Source organism: Pterocles gutturalis, unplaced genomic scaffold (assembly GCF_000699245.1).
Source record: "Pterocles gutturalis isolate BGI_N339 unplaced genomic scaffold, ASM69924v1 scaffold6258, whole genome shotgun sequence".
Classification (NCBI taxonomy): Eukaryota; Metazoa; Chordata; class Aves; order Pterocliformes; family Pteroclidae; genus Pterocles; species Pterocles gutturalis.
The window spans coordinates 1-18,438 of record NW_010122852.1 but is presented as its reverse complement, the minus strand read 5'-3'; the positions used below and the strand labels follow the sequence as shown (position 1 = coordinate 18,438).

At 38.0% G+C, this 18,438-nt stretch overlaps 1 protein-coding gene across 1 annotated transcript; it reads right to left on the bottom strand.

Moving 5' to 3' along the window:
* Positions 1-9,975: 9,975 nt before the first annotated feature.
* Positions 9,976-18,407, bottom strand: CMAS (cytidine monophosphate N-acetylneuraminic acid synthetase; the record flags this gene model as incomplete). Its single annotated transcript, XM_010077669.1, has 7 exons — positions 9,976-10,214; positions 10,929-11,079; positions 12,918-13,089; positions 13,844-13,938; positions 15,200-15,333; positions 17,885-18,040; positions 18,251-18,407. Coding segments are annotated over 7 exons (1,104 nt in total), but the record flags the coding sequence as incomplete, so codon positions are not given.
* Between the last annotated feature and the right edge of the window lie 31 nt (positions 18,408-18,438).

The window sequence follows — 18,438 nt, the reverse complement described above, 5'->3', positions numbered from 1 at the left end:
GATGTGTTTTCTGTCCCAGCCTTCAATTTACCTTGTAGGCTGGCTTTAAGGACTCTTCTCCCCCAACTAGTTTTCCCTAATCATAGAATTCCAAGGCATCATCAGGCAGAAAAAACATAGCAAAAGCTGATCGAAAATAAATTCATGCAGACAAGCCCGATTACTCTGCTTTGAGTCCTGTGTGCTCTGGAAGTACATGTCTGTAAGGCAAGCTCATCCACTGGGGGGGGTGTGTGTGTTATTTACAGTGAATGCTAATGCTCTCTCCAGCCACACATTTCACGCTGGCCACAAAGCCCTTTCATTTCATACCTTGCTTGTGCAAGCTGACATCAATACCTACCAATTTTGCATCTGCAGAAATGATATACAGAAGTGCTGAAGAGATCAGTCAGACAAAAGCCTGTTCGACTGCAGTCCCTTGCCATTTACCAATTCAACATGATTTAAGGGAGATGCTGCTGACCACTGTTTTATGCAAATAACCCATTTGGAAATCAGAATTTTGTTTCAGTTGCTTTGCCTTTCTGACACTAAAATAGCTCTCTCTCCCTCTAAAATGCCACGAACCACTGTTGCCCTCCTCTAAGGTGTCATTCTTCCACTGTTAATAAATAGCAAGAGATCAGCTAATGAAGATGCTTGAACATTTTACTTAAAGACTTATTCTTTTTCTAGCCCTTTGAGTATGGAAAAAAGCCAAAAGGTCCCTGGACAAGCAAAGTTTGCAAACGAGTTTATTAACTGCATTAAGAAGACTGCTGTAAGCAGTATTTCTATAAATATTCACAACATGAAACTGTATGAAGGGACAGTTGGAGGACATGTCGCATGGATCAATGAGGGGGTTTAAAGCATACACTCCTGAACTGGCTGAAGGGAAAGCATTAGAATATAAGGTAGAGAGTGTTTTGCCAGCTATTGGACCTCTAGCACTGCATTGCAGAGTTAAATGGACTTTCAAAATACAGTTCGTCTCAGCAACACTTTGTACTTACACAGCACTTTTAATCTCCAAGTGCTTTAAATATCGCTTTACTCAAGCTTTACACAAGGCAGCTACACCTGAGGTAGAGTGAAGAGACCTGTTGGCAGTGAGTAATAGCCTGAGAAAGAAAGCAGCTTCTGCTAGTAGATCTACAGGGTAGCAGGTCCATCCTAGACACTGGCACAGCCCAGTCCAGCTGCAGACAGCATAGCAAAACTTGCCAATGTCAGAGGTCCAGGGAGCGAGGTTGGGCACTACTCCTTAAGGATGGGGTAGGTGATGGTAGCTATTGGCAACTAGGGCCTCCCAGCAGTTGCTACACCTTCCATTTCTTTCATCCTCTTTTCTCTTGCTCTCCCCACTGTGCTGCTACTCCTCCTCCCCTTCCTACAACTGTAGCAGAGGGATTCAAACAGAATTTTTCAAATAATTCTCAATCTGGGTCCTCAGGTCATTTTGGCAGGTCATGGAGATGTTTGAAAAATTTCAAAACTTCCATAGTAAGATGCTGTAAAAACATCTCTTCCCCTCCCTGTTTTTCTTTCTTTTTTCTATAGCAGTAAAACTTTTGGAGAGAGGGAAATTTCAGATGCACAAAATATAAAAATACTGATTCAAACCGTACCTAGACCACAGCAATACTAGGTTTGGAAGAAACAAAGCCCTGTGCAATCCCTATTACATGTAAATGGCTACATTACTGCTTTCCTAGTCAGGTAATATATTCCACTTTCCTGAGTAAGGATTCTTCTCAAGATTGATTTAATTAAAGAAGACAGCATTAAACATTTATGCCATCAGAGCTGAGATGTGAGCCTTCTACCCAGTCTTGTTGAAGTTAGCCTGCTTTCCTTGCTACCTAGGCTGGCCTTTGGGTCAGATGAAAAAGAACAAGAGCATTCAGAAGGACAGAACTCCTGTGAGAGGAACACCTGAATTCCAGGCCTTGCTTCAAGGACATTTTCCCTGAAAATATCAGACAACTATCTTCTAAAGTAGCTCTCAGAGAATAAAAGGTGCTCAGGTAAACATCCTAGCAACCTGACTTTAAGTCACATTAGTTCCGATACAATGAGTTTGATGCCTAAAGCAGTTCTTGGAGGAAAAGAGTGACTGGTGAAAAAATCTTTCCAAATAGCTTCCGGAACACCTTGTAGAAGATGCAAGTGAGTGTGGAGAAGTGAGGGGGGGGGACAGGGTGGGGAAGAGCAGGCAGGGGAAGGAATCTGAGACAGTTCTGGTAATCTCTGAAGCCAGGATTCATAGAAAAATAGAGAAGACTTAGGGCAGCAGATTAATTGGTGGGTTTCTGTACTGGGTCTAGGTGGAACAGAGATGCCCAGGTGATCAAGACAACGGTTTAATTGTAACCATCTGTCAGCTGGAAAAGTAACCGTGGAGGACCAGAAGGAACTTCCATAGGGCTCGCTTCATGACCGGTCGATGAGAGAAGACAGACAGTCACAGACCACAGACAGAGCCAAGAGCACTCCTGCTGCAAAAGCCCAGCGGGGATGGGACAGGAGGAATCAAGCCTGACAGAAAGGGCTGAGCATTGAGGTGAAGGTGATCGCTGAAAGAGGGGAAAAAGGACTGAGAGGCCATATTGCTCTTTCACCAGTTCCAGCCTAACAGGTGACCACAATCCACCTTCTTTCAAGGGACCAGCAACCATGGAAGACAATTCTGTAGCAATTTCTCTATTAACTTTGATAGGAGACAGTCCTCCCCTTTTCCTGAATCTGTTTAGCTGTCCAGCATGCCACATAGGACAAACCATAGGAAAGGCCAGTGAAAGACAGCGGGTGTACATGAGACATTGCCACTCCCGGGCTCCCGCAGAAGAGGCTTCTCCTTGGCCAAGCAGAGTTGAGCAGCAGCACCTTATGGCCCCATCAGGGAGCAAGTGGGAGCACCCAACAGCTGCTTGAGCCAAAATCCCAGCGGCAGAAAAGTGTGAAGACACAAGTTCTTTACCAGGCGTCCTTTCCAAACTGGTCCTGCAGGCTAATGCTAAGTGGCTCTCTTGGAAATTACTGCAACCCCACGGCACCAGGGACATGTCCACTCTGGTGTGGGCTCCACAGCCACACAGGCTGTCTGCCAGCAAAAAGGGAAGCACTGCCTCGGAAAGGAACATAAATGTTTGTTCTTCACTGACATCTATTGACTGTAGTGTTTTAACTGCAAAGCTCTGCACAAGAATTGTGCATTCATTTTCACAGGATGCTGTGGGGTGCAGAAGCAGACTGAAGGGAATTAGACACATGTTTGAGGGGAGCAGATCTGTGTGTCTGGGTACCTAGGGACAGTCCTGATGCACAGCCTGCTTCTGAAGTCCTCCATTTCTGACTGCCAGCATCTGCAAGGACATAGCCAGGAATAATCAATCTGCACCACTGAGAATCTGCTAGCAGCCACAGTAGAGACAGGGTGATATGGACAGATGATGGCATTCACGTGTAAGCAAGTATTGATGCTTACGAGTAATAAAAGCAGATTTTCCTTTTCTGTGTGCAAGGCCTTTCACTAAAACAAAGGATAACTGTGGTTTGTTGTTCTCTGTCATTTGTGACCTTGGTAAACTACTTAGACCTAATCCAACAACCAGGTAGGTATCACTGTGCTGCTCAAACTGCAGTTAGTTGCCTAGCTACTCCAGAGGGATGAGGAATTAATCAGTTTACAGCATTGCCTACTGGTTAAATTAAGGATTTACCTATATTACAATAATAATAAAAAAAGACACAGCAGGACTTTACTGGCAGGTGAATGAAACACAATATAAAGCTAGCTCATGTATCTCTGTGCTATCTAACCTCAGACACCAATGACAGCAGCTTAATTGAAGGAGCCCAGACTTGAGTTGCCATTTCTCAGCCCAAGCATCAGTAGAAACACACTGCAAGGCACAGATCCAGTTAGCTCATTGTTCTCTACTTTGCCATGCACTGCCTGCAACTTTACCCTGAAAAACCCCTCAAATCTCTTGGCTTTCATTATAAATCAAATGTTTGCTTTATTTAAGCAAACAATTAAGAAACTCTGGGAGCTTCGCTCTTATGAACTGCAAGGTGCTCAATGACGTGATGGTAAAAACCTGGCAGTGTATGAAGCATCCAAGAGGAAGAAGAGCAGAATGACTTGCAGACAGCCCAGGGTTTCTTTGCAGAGAGAGTGCACAAAGACACAAGGATGTTGATATACGGATGTGGCAAGTCAGGACTAGGGCTTGTTCACGAGTCATCAGAACTACTGCCCATAAAACCCATTCATACTCCAGCCTGGTGCAAGTGCAGCACCAGCTCCTTTAAGAGAGCACATGGCAGCATTCATAGAATTGAATGAATCCAAAGGCAGATAACAATAAACATTTTGAAGAAATCTTTAAGTTCATTCAGTCAGATGAACAGAGGTGTTTTGTATTTGTCTAGATCAGATTACTTCATCCCATTCTCAAGCTTTTTAGACCAGGCTTCACCTAACTAATCACAACACTTCACTTGGGCATCACTAAGCAACCCAGTCTAGTGGAGGGTGTCCCTGCCCATGACAGGGGGGTTGGAACTCAGTGATCTTTAAGGTCCTTTCCAACCCAAACCATTCTATGATTCTGTGATCAAAAGGATCCGCAACCGGTGACGCATCCCCTTCCAACTTGAGACTGTGTTGCTGTGGGAAGATGTAACTAGGAAAAAAAAGTGGGAGAATAAAAATAGTCAAACTCTTACATGGACTGTACAGGCAATAAAAAGTTGTGCAACTGCAGCCTTAGTTAAAAGGTACATCCCTGGAGAGACTATCTCCACGTTTTAATACAAGTGTGGCCATACTAGCTCAGATATATGTCAATTTAGCCCAGAAACTTGTCTGCAAGAGTATGTGAACAAACAGGACATGCATGTGATATTTTCATGAATATTCTCCCAACCTCCAATTAAATTTTGTCCATGAACTTCCTAAGCAATTTACCATTACTATCTATGACTGATGGATGCCAATTCAGCTGATGTCATCAGACTCTTTACAGAGTTCTGTGTGTACTTTTGCCCTATTTTTCAATGAGTTTTTAAGATTAGATGATTAATTTCTATCTGTAATAGTAATGCCATGTCCTGATCCTCACTGTGTCAGAGCTACTCACCGATATTTTATAATGAACCACTGATATATACTGTGAAATAAAGACAAAAATGCACTTCGCTATTTCCTGTATAAGAAATAGGAGGAAGAAACCAAGGTTCAGAACCAGAGGAACCATATCAGGTGTCAGACTCATAGAACACATTGCCAAAGGCTGTTTTAAGTGTGCTGAGGTTTACTGAGTGTCTGTAAGCCATGCCCACTTTGGAAATCCATGAGCTGCAAATGTTTTGAGGCCACAAGAAGACTGGAAAGCACCGCCAGATACAACATGGCAAATTTACATTCCTCAGGCACCTGCTTTTGGTCACTGCTAGCTTCTTTTTTTTTTTCCTGTCCCTCTTAGTTTTACAGGTATCTAACAAAACTCCCTTCAGTCATCCTTCTTCCAAGATGAAGAAATCTACCTTGGCTATTGCTCACACTGAACCTGATTACTTCATCATCCATTTTGTCCTCCCACAAACCTCGAGTGCTACAACCTTTTTAACATGGTAAGAAACAAAACATGCAGTATTCAAGATACATGCAGATCACTGATTTATACAGTGGAATAATCACTTTTATCCTTTTTGTTCTATAAACTTTTCCTAGTAATTCCTAAAATGCAGTTTGCTTTTTTAACTGCTAACACACCCTTAAAACCAATAGATACTTTTCATTATTAAAACCACTCAGTAGAAATGGATATTTTTTTATATATGACATTAGGATTGTTTTTCTATTAAGATAATCTAATTATATGTATCTATTCAATTTCATCAGCCCTGCTCTTTACTAACCTGAATAGTTTGGTATCATTGCCTCCACATTGCTCGCTGCTCATTCCCTTTAACATGTTTTTTATAAACAATTAAAAAAAAAATCTTTCCACCTGCAAAAAGAAAATAATAGCAACTTTTTCAGGGGAAGTGGTCTGTAGTGCCACAGAGACGTGAGAAACAGCTGTAGAATGGGACTGCTCCCAAATGTTTCTCTTTCCTCCAGTATCTCCAGCAGTGGGAAAGCTCTATTAAACTGGAGCCACATACACAAATGTATCCAGAATCAGAAATGGGGACAGACAAATCTGTCTGACAATGAGAAACAAACCTACCATCCAAGGCTTTTTCAGACAAGTGCATTAGTGACAAGTTTTTCTAACTCATTTATGCAACACGTTCATGCATAAGAGTGTTTTTCTTCTACTGGACGTACCTTATTATAGCCCTTATAACGCTGACATTTAAGATAATTAGTCCTGCTGGGTGTAACTAGACCCATTTGGAGTTATTTCTGGAAACAGGAAATAGTGTTTTAAGAGAATACTAATAGAAAATATAATTTAAAAAAACCCCACTTCCTACACGGGCTCTGGAAAAGCTGGTTAACTAATGTCTGCCCAAGGTTTACCAAGTATTAAGAACTTGAAATCAACAAACATTACAAAGACTCTCTGACCTCAAAAGGCTGAGTTTTATATGATTCATATTGATTTGAAATGAGATAAGGTCAGAACATATCGCATCACTCTACAGGAAATAGCACAGAACTGGAGAGAAACATATATCGAATAGGACAAAGATCAGATAAAAATAAATTAATAGAGCCAGTAGCAGGTGAAAGGCTAACCCCTACTTCTTGTGCCAAAGTTAGCAAATGTAATTACAATATGTTACTGTCTATCCTTCTCCCATCTCCTCAACACTCCTTGCAGGAGTCATCAAACAGCCAAGACCAGTGGAGTTCTCAAAGCCTAATCAAAACAAGAATTCTGAGAACATCCTGCCAAATAATTCTCAATATATTCTGCTCAATTTACAGTATTATCCTTCTATATGAATAGTAGTCTGTCTTTGACAGCTAAGAAAAGAGAGATCTGAATCTTACCTTTTCACAAACACAGGTACAAAGCACACAGTGCTGTGAAACCAGCTATTAGAAAACATGGAATACAGGGAGGTGAAGAAGTTTATTTAAGAGGGTATAACCACACACACAAAACACTCAAGATTTGTCTCCAAACACAGATCAAGATGAAGATTTTGAGTAACTAACTGTACGTGCATGTGATTAATCTAGGCATTAAATCTGTCCACCTTCATCAGGTATAATCCATTCATGTGGCACATGAACTTGGAACTGGATTATTTAGAGTATGCAAATTCATCATAAATCATCCCATAACTATTCTCTACTTCAAAAGACTAAAAAACGCTGTTTACTTCAAATTTCAGGTAATCAGCAATTTTTTCATAATAGATTACAACAAATTATTACATAGTTTACTTTTTTCAGTTTCACAAAATTATGGTAAAACAGCCATGTTATCTAAGATCTTTTTTGGAATATTGTAGGCAATTTAAAGTAAAAAACAAAGGGCTCACACAAACAAAAGACATTATTCCAAAATTAGCCTGCTATAACAAAAATGACCACTGAAATCTAGTCTGAGTGAACTACACACCTCTAACGAAAGGCAATCATGGTGCCAGGGTATGTACTGAAACCATAGGCACTGGCAAAAGACACTACACTTTCAAAGCATGCCCAGGACCTGGGATTTCCCCTTTAAGGTGTCTGTTAGAGTTATCCTCACTGTCTCTGCCTCTGTAACCCCTAAATCCTTCATATGATCGAGGATCTTCTATAAAGTCAAGAAGAGTAATTAAGACATCCCTCATGCTATTCTAGTTTATAGTTACACTTTCCCTTCCAGTGCGGGCAACACAAATCTGAACCTTTCAGGCAGCAGATCATGCATCCCCCATATCCTCAAACAGTCTTTTGTAAACAGTCTCTAGAGCTCTTTTATTCTTCATATTCTTCCTACACACCCAATGTAAAATTACACCATGTTTTTCTAAACAAGAATTTGTCAAAGTGAAAACACATATATCAGCTACCATTTCCTTCTGCTCATTACCAATGCTCATATAAAAGTGTTTCTGCATTTACTTTTGATACATGTAACATGTAGAAATTTTAGGTAGAGACCCAATGTACATGCAGCACATGCAGCAAACTGCTGAAACATCAGAAGAGTTCTTGATTCAAACAGCAAGTTACAGACAGCATTGCCAACTCAGATTTCTCTTCTAATTGCACTTAGTCATGTTTTTGCTTTCTCTTAACATAAAAGGAATGCGAATAAAGTTCACCACAGTAATCTTGTTTGAAGTTATCTATTCCAGGAAACAGTTATTGAAATCAAAATCAGCAAGTTACTTGACAACGACAAGGTGAAGTAACCGAAAACTTCGCCAATTCTATACAACATCAAACCTGAACTGTTCATCCAATCTGGACTTCTGAAGCTTTACAACATAGTCTATATAAAATAATTCGTCTCCCTATACCAAAGTCTGTAGTTCTGTCCAAAATGTGGTTCTCCTGTTATTAAAGTCCATGTGACTTATCCAGTGCAGAACTCTAAAACCTCACTGAAAGGAAATACTTAAGATGGTAACTTAGAGCTGATTAGTACAGTAAACTATTCACTGTAGACAGGTGACAAAAGAATTTCAGTTTAACTTTGCAAAAGAATGTAAACACAAAGTTAATCACAGGGCAATATATCAGGTGATATTATATTGGGAATGTCTACTTAGCAGAGAAACAAAATAAAAATAACAAGCCATTATTATTCACCTCAGTAGTAATTGCCTGTGTACCACAGGTATTTTTTATTTTTCAGCATAACCTAAGGCAGAACTGACTCAATGATAAATACTAGGATTGAAAACTGATGTATATTTTTAGTGTCAGTTCCACAAATTTTTACAGATACTGAGTTCTTTAATTCAAGACACAGTAAAAACTGTATTTTCCATAAATACAAACATACACATACAATGGTTTTAAATTAACATGCTAAAAATAGTCTGAATATAGATTTTATATAAACCCACAACCAACAACTATGCTTTGGGTTGTTTTTTGTAAACAGCAGTTACTTTTCCATACAATAAACATTAAAGGTTTGGGTTTGGTGGTATGTTGTTTTTTTTTTTTTTTTTTTTTTTTCTTTAATTCATTACGGTTGCAATAAATCCTTCATAAAAAGAAACCAAGTTTCTGCAAAGCAAAGATCTCAAAGTTAATGGGAAATTTAACTCCAAATTTGGCAAAGCATTTGGGTATGTTAATTTAAGCACTTGAATAAAACCCAATATAAACAGATTCAAAGATAAGAGGCACAATCCCAAATGCCATTTAACTATATATGAGCTTAAAACTGAACACATGCTTAAGTGCTTTTCTTAACTAACAGTAATATTAACTGGTTTCACAGTAGCTGACCATCTTTTAAAAATATAGGAAGAAGTTTGATAGTTATTTTACACCTGACCTCTCCAGCATGGGCTAAAACTCCTCCTTACTAGTGATAAATCCTGCAAAAAGCAAGCACACAAGTACAACATCATGTTGACATTTGATAGAGGAAACGTAAACCAAATGAGCAAAACTTAAATAACATATTTTTTGAAAGTCTTAATTACAAATTCTCAAGTCATGCAAAATCATAGACCCCTGAAAATATTCAGATTATGAAATAAAGACATATCATTCCTGCAGGACAAAAGTAATGATTAAGAGTAGATTTACATGACGCTACCTTTTGTAGCATTCTTTCCATTGCATTTAAATGGCTTTTAAAATAATCATGATCATGATTATCAGCATACAATCATGAATATCAGCACTTAATCGAAGTGGGATCTTAGAGGGAAACACCTTTTTAACTCTACTGCAACACAAAACTTGAAAGATAAGCCATCCTTTGAGATACACACTTACTGGGCAGAAGAGGAGAAGAAGAAAAGCAGGACTGACCAACTGTGTTACTCTTTTTTCATTAGTTCCTAATTTCCTCTCCTGCTGTTCTCATCTCCCCTCCTTCTAATTTCTTCCATTCGCTTTCTTGCAGAGTTCACTTTTTCTAACAACAGGAATATGTGTTCTGCAAACTCCCGGACAGCTCCACAGCCACCATTGCTTTTACAAATATAACCAGCAGCCTTCTGAGCAACTGCACAAGCATCAGCAGGCACGCCACTCATGCCAGCATTCTTCAGGCATTCCACATCAGACTCTTCATTTCCTATTGAGAAAAATGACAGACAAGCCAAAATATCACAGAAGGGAAAAACTGAACAAACTCAACATTTTTCCGTGTTCATATTAATCTATTTTTTTAAATTTGTATTCATGCCACAACTGTCATCTCAGCAGCTCAACAGCACTTTGCCCATGTGACTCAGTTCTCAGAAAATCTTAGTGATACATGTAAATGCTGATCACACTTTACACAATCTTCAGCCAAGAGAATGGTACTCTAAGAGCTGGAAAATTATGTGAGCAGCTGAATAAGCATTTGCAGGACTCTACACTTAAGCTGTCACTGAAATAGTTTCGTACAGAATCATATGGCTTTCAGTTTTAATCCTGTCCATTTCTCATTTCCATTTGAGAATATAATCTATAAGATATCCATCTGAAATGAACAAGAATCGGTTCAAAATTGTGAGCTGTAACTGTAATATCAAAAGCTTTCTAATTCTCATTATAAAAACAACTAAGACTTCCCTTACCAAATTAGACACTGATTCATCAATGCCTTTAATATTTAGATTGTACCCTAACAAGCCTTAAATTACGTACCTGCTTTTGGTGATTGTGTGCTGTAATTTGCACATCAATCCCTTTAAATTTAGCATATTAACAAAGAGCAAATTGTTTTGAAGCTGAGCAGCACTGTGAAGTTTGTATTTGTGCACGCTACATGAAATTTTACTAGCAAAAAAAAGGAACTGACCTAAGTAAGCAACTTCTTTCCAGCTCAAACCCATGTCTTTTTGCCAGTTCTCCAGGACTTCCAATTTATTTGTTGCACTGACTTTTGCTATACATCCCAGCTGCATGGCTGACAGCGTTTTTGAACAATCTCTTTCAGAGATGAGTCGAACCTATTAAAATAAAGTCAAAGTTAGAATAAATTCTACATACAAAGAAATAAGGCATATAAGTTGATTTATTAGAAAACAGTAGAAGTTTTGCTCTTAGAAGCTCTCTGAAATATCAGAAAAGCAGTGAATAACTGGTTTCTTCAATCAAAACTCAGAGCAGAAATTATTAGCATCCAAAACCATATCAGAGTCTTGAAGTTGGTTTGGGAAAGTGAAACACCATTCTGTAGGCTTCCTTGAGGTTAAAAAATGAAATTTACATGTCTCTTTAAATGCAACATGTACCAAATAAAATACTGGATATCACAGTACAGTGGCATGCTGACTATCTAGTGCAATATCATCTAATTAAGCCACAGTAAGGAATAAGAGAATTCCCAAGGAGGATTTCTGTAATATTTGTAGAAGTAGAATATTATGAATTATTTTCTGTGAATCCTCTACCTAATAACATCATTGTATTTACAGTAGGACTTCAGAGCATCAACAGAACCCTGAACGGACTGAAGTGGCACAGTACACTAACCTCTTGAAGTTCATCCCAAATTCAAAATTTCAGAAACAATTTACAAAGTAGGCTAAAAACAGAAGACTATTGCAGAAGCATTTTTAAAAGTCTCAGACACAACCCCTCCAAGTTTTTTGTCCAAGCTGTGGACAAGCTTATCTTCCCTAATTGCTTTCAAATACTAACAAATACTTGTCACTGATTTTAAGTACAGAATGAACAGAGTGGTGCACAAATCAAGAGTATATCAGCAACATATACTAGAAACACATGAACTGCAGCACAAAGACCAGGTTTTTAATGAAAAGTTCCAAGTCACAAGAAGCATGGAAATGGGCTCCCACAGGCAACAAAGAAACAATTACAAGCTGTCTCCCCCTTTTGCCTCATAGAAAATTAACCTGAAAGAGTTTTGAAAAACCATTTACTCCATTTCACAGCCCCAAGGCAGCAACATCTCTATCAAAGTATGTCATGAATGTCTCGTCTAGCCTGTTATAAAAAATCCTACAATAGCAACTCCAAAAATGTATCTGGAGAAGTTTACTTGGGGTATAGCTACCTGTGTCTTATCCATGCCTATCTCCATCTGCAACAGGACTGAGTTACAGCTCTTTGAAGGCAGCTAAATCTGTACTTAGTTCTTACCCCCAAAAATTCTTCTAGCTGTATCAAAGGCAGCAGCAGAGACAGAAAGTAGCCAGCAGACTAATTTTACAAAAATGCAAGTAAATATTCAGATCAGCAGGATTTAGTAGCAGTAATAACAATAATGAAAGTAGCCATGTTACATTGTGTTGTTTCAGTTTTTCATTTACACTGAATTCTTACAACTTCAAAGCACATAAGTTACAGCTAGAACAACTACACAGAGAAAAGTGTTTGGGATTTGATTTCCCCTCTTTGCAACAATCATGGGTGATCTAGGCTGAACCAAGTAATTTGTCTGGGTATTTCTTCCCTTTCTGTAGCCAAGAGGTAACAACATATCCCTGCTTGGTAAAGCTCACTTCTAATTAACAAGCGTCTAGACTACACAGAACACAGTATGATTGGTGCTAGCAAAACACCATAAAAATTTCTTCCCACATTTTTCCAGGACAAAAAGAAAAAGATGCTACAGCTACTGTGAATGAGATTGAAAACTTTTTCAAAACACTTATTTTCCTTTAAGGGATCTGAGAACAGCGTTTGTTCCAACCCTGAACCAATGTGTTATGCTTCTTGATCAAAAGCTGTATGAAAAAACTTCCATGCTGCAGGGTTTTAGAATCTTTTAATGTTCAGGTTACATCAGGAAAAAAGCCTCACACTTCAGAAAAACACTTACCTGGATTCCTTTTTTCTTTAACAGATCGATCCCAACCATATCTCTATAATCGTAGGAGACCATTTCCTTCTGATCTTCTGTCACATAAATGCGACCATTTGTCAGGCATCCATCAATACTGCAAACCAATAGCTTCACCTCTTTTAATGGCTCTTTGCCAAAATATCCAAAGCTAGAGAAAGAAGTTATCTTTTTAGGATGGAAGTTTTTGCACACTCCAAAACAAAAATATTTCAAATACAATTGTGATCTTTAGACAGAAGAATCAGCTTTGAAATTCTTTTTTTCTAATGCCTTTTCTCATCATCATCACTCTCCAACTATATTTCTTCCTCTTCAAACAAAAACCCCAAACGATTCAAAAGACAGCTCAGTTATGCTGTCTATTTAAAAATGAGGATGAGATTTATTTCCTTAGCATATGAGGTCATGTTCTGTAGCATTTATTTAGGGCAAAACCAAATGCAGAAAAGGATGAAAAAGGCACAGAAAACATCTTCCATTCCCACCCATTATTTCCTTAGAGAGGTGCAGAGTAGCTGCAAAGAAAAGGCAGCTGGCAAGATGTAATCAGCTCATGCCTTGTACATGAAAACTCTCAGCCATGTGCATCAGTAAATGTGGTCCAGACCACAGAAGCCTAAGTTAACTCATCTGGAAAAGCCAGAAGATTATGCTAACACATTGCTATGGTATAGTGGGGCTTACACTTTTCCCCAAGCTGAACATTTAAAAACAAACAATCAAAAACTATATAGCTAAGGTAATTCATATTATTTCAACAGAGATAGGAAAAAATGATGGGTGGAAATATAGTTGTCCAATTATCTTTGATTTTGACTACATAACATGTTATGAATTCATATGACCATACTTTGAAACAATGAGTGATATCAAAGAAATAAAGGAATAAAAAGTGCTTTTACCTCAATACTCTCTGCTCTGCAATAGGCCAATCAATGTCTATATCAATATCCACACTGTGCTCTGCACGCATTTCATAGTAGGCCATTTTACCACCCTAAATAAAACAGAACCCATTGAAATTTTCTGCTTGGATTAATACAAATACAAAACTGTACAATTTAGTATCATGTAATGAAAGCTAAGTATATGGTTATGCAGTGGTCACAGTAGCTTAAATATAAGTGAACCATTAATAATGATGTTTTGCTAGTGACACAGAACCAAGCACTTGAAACAACTTCCTGCAGGCAATGGTTGATAAGAATTTCCGTTTTACAACTAGAGAAAGCATACAAGAAAGATGTTATGCATTAGTCGTTACATCACACTGATTTCACTAGGTCTTTTAAAATAAAAATAGTAATACCTTTAGCATTTGCTAAGAGTATGCTTACTTTTTGTTTGCAAATTTTGATTGGAAAAATATCCGCCATACCCCAATGTAATTAAAAAGCTAAAAGCCCTGATCCTCAGAGACTTAGTGGCCCAACCTTCATAAAATGTAGAATTCAACACAATTGTACTATGCAGCTCAATGCTTGCAGCTCCACATAGCACTAGCTGGCACTGCATAGGTCTGTGCAAACTATATAGACCTAAAGCTAGTATCTCTGTAGTAGTGAGGTACCTGGAACAGAGAGAAATAAGAACCTGGCATTCTTGACGCACTCAGTAAGGTATTCCCATTAGAAATACGGACAGATCTACATTGGGCTTTTTCAGTTCTGCTGACAAATAATAGAGAACTTGTCTTGCATGAGAAAACTGAGACTATACTTGCACACAAATAAAATGAAAGCTGAAGTAAACACATTTGCTCTGCATTAGTACACTAGGATGTAAACATCAGAAAAGGCAAAAAGACTGTTTAAGTTACAATACCAAACTGGCATAAGACTAAACTGGCTAAAACTACAAGTTTGCAGATTATATGAGAAGCCTGTGACACTGCATGAAGGTCAGTCTCACACCCTTATTAACACTAAAATTAAGGATAAGATACACACTTACATCCTGGTGAACTGATATGAAACTCAGTATTGTATTGTTTTAGGTTTATAGCTAAATACTGCTCAATATTATTTGTATAAATTTGTGGGGGATGCTGTTACTGGAACTGCCCTAGCTACCGCTAGCCCTGTGAAGTTACACACAATAAGCAAACTGTCCTGAGGTCAAAGCACTGTTACTTCATACTGACTGCATCAGAAATAGAAATACATTCTTGAATTCAGAACCCTCTGAGCATTCTATAATACTCTAAGAAGAGTAAAAGATGCATTATTCGAAAGAGCATGAAAAACAGAAGCACTAACCTGCAAGTAGCCTTTCTCAATCAAATGTCTCTTGGCAAAATAAAATGAGCCATTCTCATACAGCTCCCCAGGCCAATCTTGCCTCCGGCACCGTTTTGCTGGATTCAGGTTTTGGGGCTCTGTCATTTTGTTTTCTGTTAACAGCAAAAAACAACAAAATAAATTTTCCAGAATCCCTGTTCAGAGTCACTTAGCTTTCTTTAAATAGCTTTCTGTTGAAAAATTAAGGACACAATGTAGTCACCAACTTCTTTCGTTATTGCCTCTCGTTGCTTACGTTTATAAAGAATCACTGACTTGCTCTTTCTTGGAATGGTGGATAAGAAACTGGAGGACTGCCCTGCATTTCTAGCAGAAAAGGAAATTTTTCATTCCAACTTAAAGAAAAACAATGAAAACCTGAGAGGCTGTCAGCTCCAAAATTGGTTACGAACAGGAGTAGTGGGGAGATTCTTCTAGACCTTCCTTGCCAATGTGAAAGAAATACTACTCTCTTTCTGTACTCTATGTACAGGATTGGAAGGGGTTTAACTCACAGTGAGGGTAAACACACAAAAAAACCCCATTCAGCTACCGACACTTAAAACCAGGAAGGCCCCAAATGAACTCCAAGAGCTGACAGGACCAACCAGAAATCTGGAAGGTGAAAAATTAGCATATGAGAAGAAATTTTGCTTGTGAAAACATCTTGGCACTTCCCCAAAACACTCTGTTTTTAAGGATACACATTATATTAACTTTTCATAAGTGGTTTAATCAGTGTCCATAAATAAACAAACAAGTTCCTTTGAACAAACATAATCCCATAAGATCTCATATTGTTATCAATGCCAGTAGTGCATGCAGGAGAAACTGAACCAGGAACCAGAGACTTCTGTCCTTATGCCACCCAATTCACATGCATAAAGCAGCTAAAATTCACCAGGTCTCATGATATAGTAACCATTAAAAAGTCAGAGGGCATTCTCAACCACTCAAAACATCCTGAGGCTTTAGTATATATACACACCTTATACTTCATAAATACACTAGAGCTTTGTGCTCAATGAAGTAAACATTTCCAGTCTGAGACACCTTTCTCTTTCAGCATGCATCAATATTAAACCTTAATGCAGAAAGAACAACAGAAATACATAGGAAAAGATAAATTTCTTTTAACATAATCAGTACTTTAAAGCCACCTGGAAAAAAAAAAAAAGGAAAAAAAAAGAGAGAGTACAATACTAAACTGTATAATGCTCCTGCAAATCACTGTCACCTGAAACACCACCCTCCTGAAAGGTCATTTGCTTTTACCCTTAAGCTGCTAATGTTTGCACAATGTATTCCTTGTTCTCCCATATACTCCTTGCAACTGAACGATTCATTATCTCTCACCACATTAAAAGACTTTAGATGTCATTTTATACTAAAGAATTATTTGCTCTTTTAGGTAAGCCTTGAGACTTTTATGTTAATAATCTACCTATAGAGACTAGGTGGCACAAAACCACTTCAGAAAGCCATATGGTACATCCAAATGAGATTCAGACTTTCATAGATGTCCATTCTACCATCTCAATTTGTCAACTTTCACTTGGTTGCCTAAAGTGCAACCCAGAGAATCCTAAAATGCCATCCATGATTTTGATACTCCTCCTATACTTCACAAACTGTGTCACGTTATTTCTCATCTTACGAGGAACAATAAGAATGTTCAAGTTTTCTGTTTATTCTAAACAAAGGCCTGACTTTTATTCCTACTTACCTCTAATACCAAACTTCATTTATTTCACATGCTCTTTTACAGCATGATGCTTTGTAAACTCACAAAATTTATTTTCATCTGAAGCAATTTATATCTCAACAGAATAATTGTAATGTCTAAGTAACACATTCATTGTTTAAAAATAAAAATAATGATGTGACAGTATCTGAACTAACCATTTTTAGAAAAAGGAGTAAATATTTCTGCTTCCATCACAGAAACAAAAGCAACATAGATAATGTGCAGAATAGTTCTTTGTACAAGGACAAAAGGTACTTCTACAGCTACAATAAGGTACAATCCTTATTTGTAAGTAAATAATTCAGTCTTTAGTCATCTTGGCAACTGCAGCTGAGAGGCCTATTTTGTGTGGGAAAGAGAGTCATACTCTTCTGTATGAGATAATTAATATGAGTTCAGTCCTCATGATTCAAAGGCAGTTTGCAATTTGACATTAAGTTGGCAGCCAAATTAGCACGCTGAAGCAAACCCTAAGTCTCCAGGCTAAGAGGTTGCCACCCCATCCTCACTAAGACTTTACCTTGCATTATTTATCATTTGTTAGTACTGCATAGTAAGAACAAACACTTTCCTAGTTGAGACAGGACCTCAGTGTCAGGTCTCCATATACATGAATACCCTCAAAGCAGAAGTTAACATGTGAAGTTTTTGGGAGCTATATTTTGAGCCTGGACAAATTAATAACATTTTAATTTTTGATATCATTTCTATGAAACAATCACAGAAAGGCTGAGCAATGATCAGCAATATCAAAACAGCACTACTTAAAAGAATTTCTAAGCCATCTCATGCCTCTCCAAGAACTCAGGCCCTGCCTCTAATATCACTCTTAATCTATATACCATAGGTATGAAAATAAAAAAATTAAAAAGAAAATCGATTAAGTATAACTGTAACCAGAAACAGCTAAATATTACCTCCTTTCTTTACCTCGCTCCATCTAAATTGATGCCGTCTCACAACAGAGAAGACAGAATCAAACCCCTCCTTCTGGATCAGATCTGCCACTTTTATAAGATCACTGGGATGTAAACAGGGAGATGTTGCTTGAATATTTCCTACAATATCAACCTCTAAAGAAAAACAAAGAAACATTTAATTTATTAAACTATTAATATTTTTAATACATACAACTGCAAAGTGTGATATGAGTTGATGCCACCAAAAAAAAAGGAGAATCTTTCTATCTTGCATTTACTAGAGGCTTATTTCTCTACATAATAAGTGCATCATCCTTCTGGGGCTACAATGTAAAAGCTCAGCATACTTCATTACTGATTTACCATGATGATGATTAAGAAACTCTCTGATAGCTTCTAGAGAAGTTGAGGAGTCCTGAGATACTTCAGGGCTTCTGCGATGAACTTGAGCACCAAACTGCTTTGCAACCTTCTCAATTTCATCATGGTCCGTAGAAACCCATATACTGTTGGCAGACAGTGACAGAAATTAATATAAAGAATAAATCCCA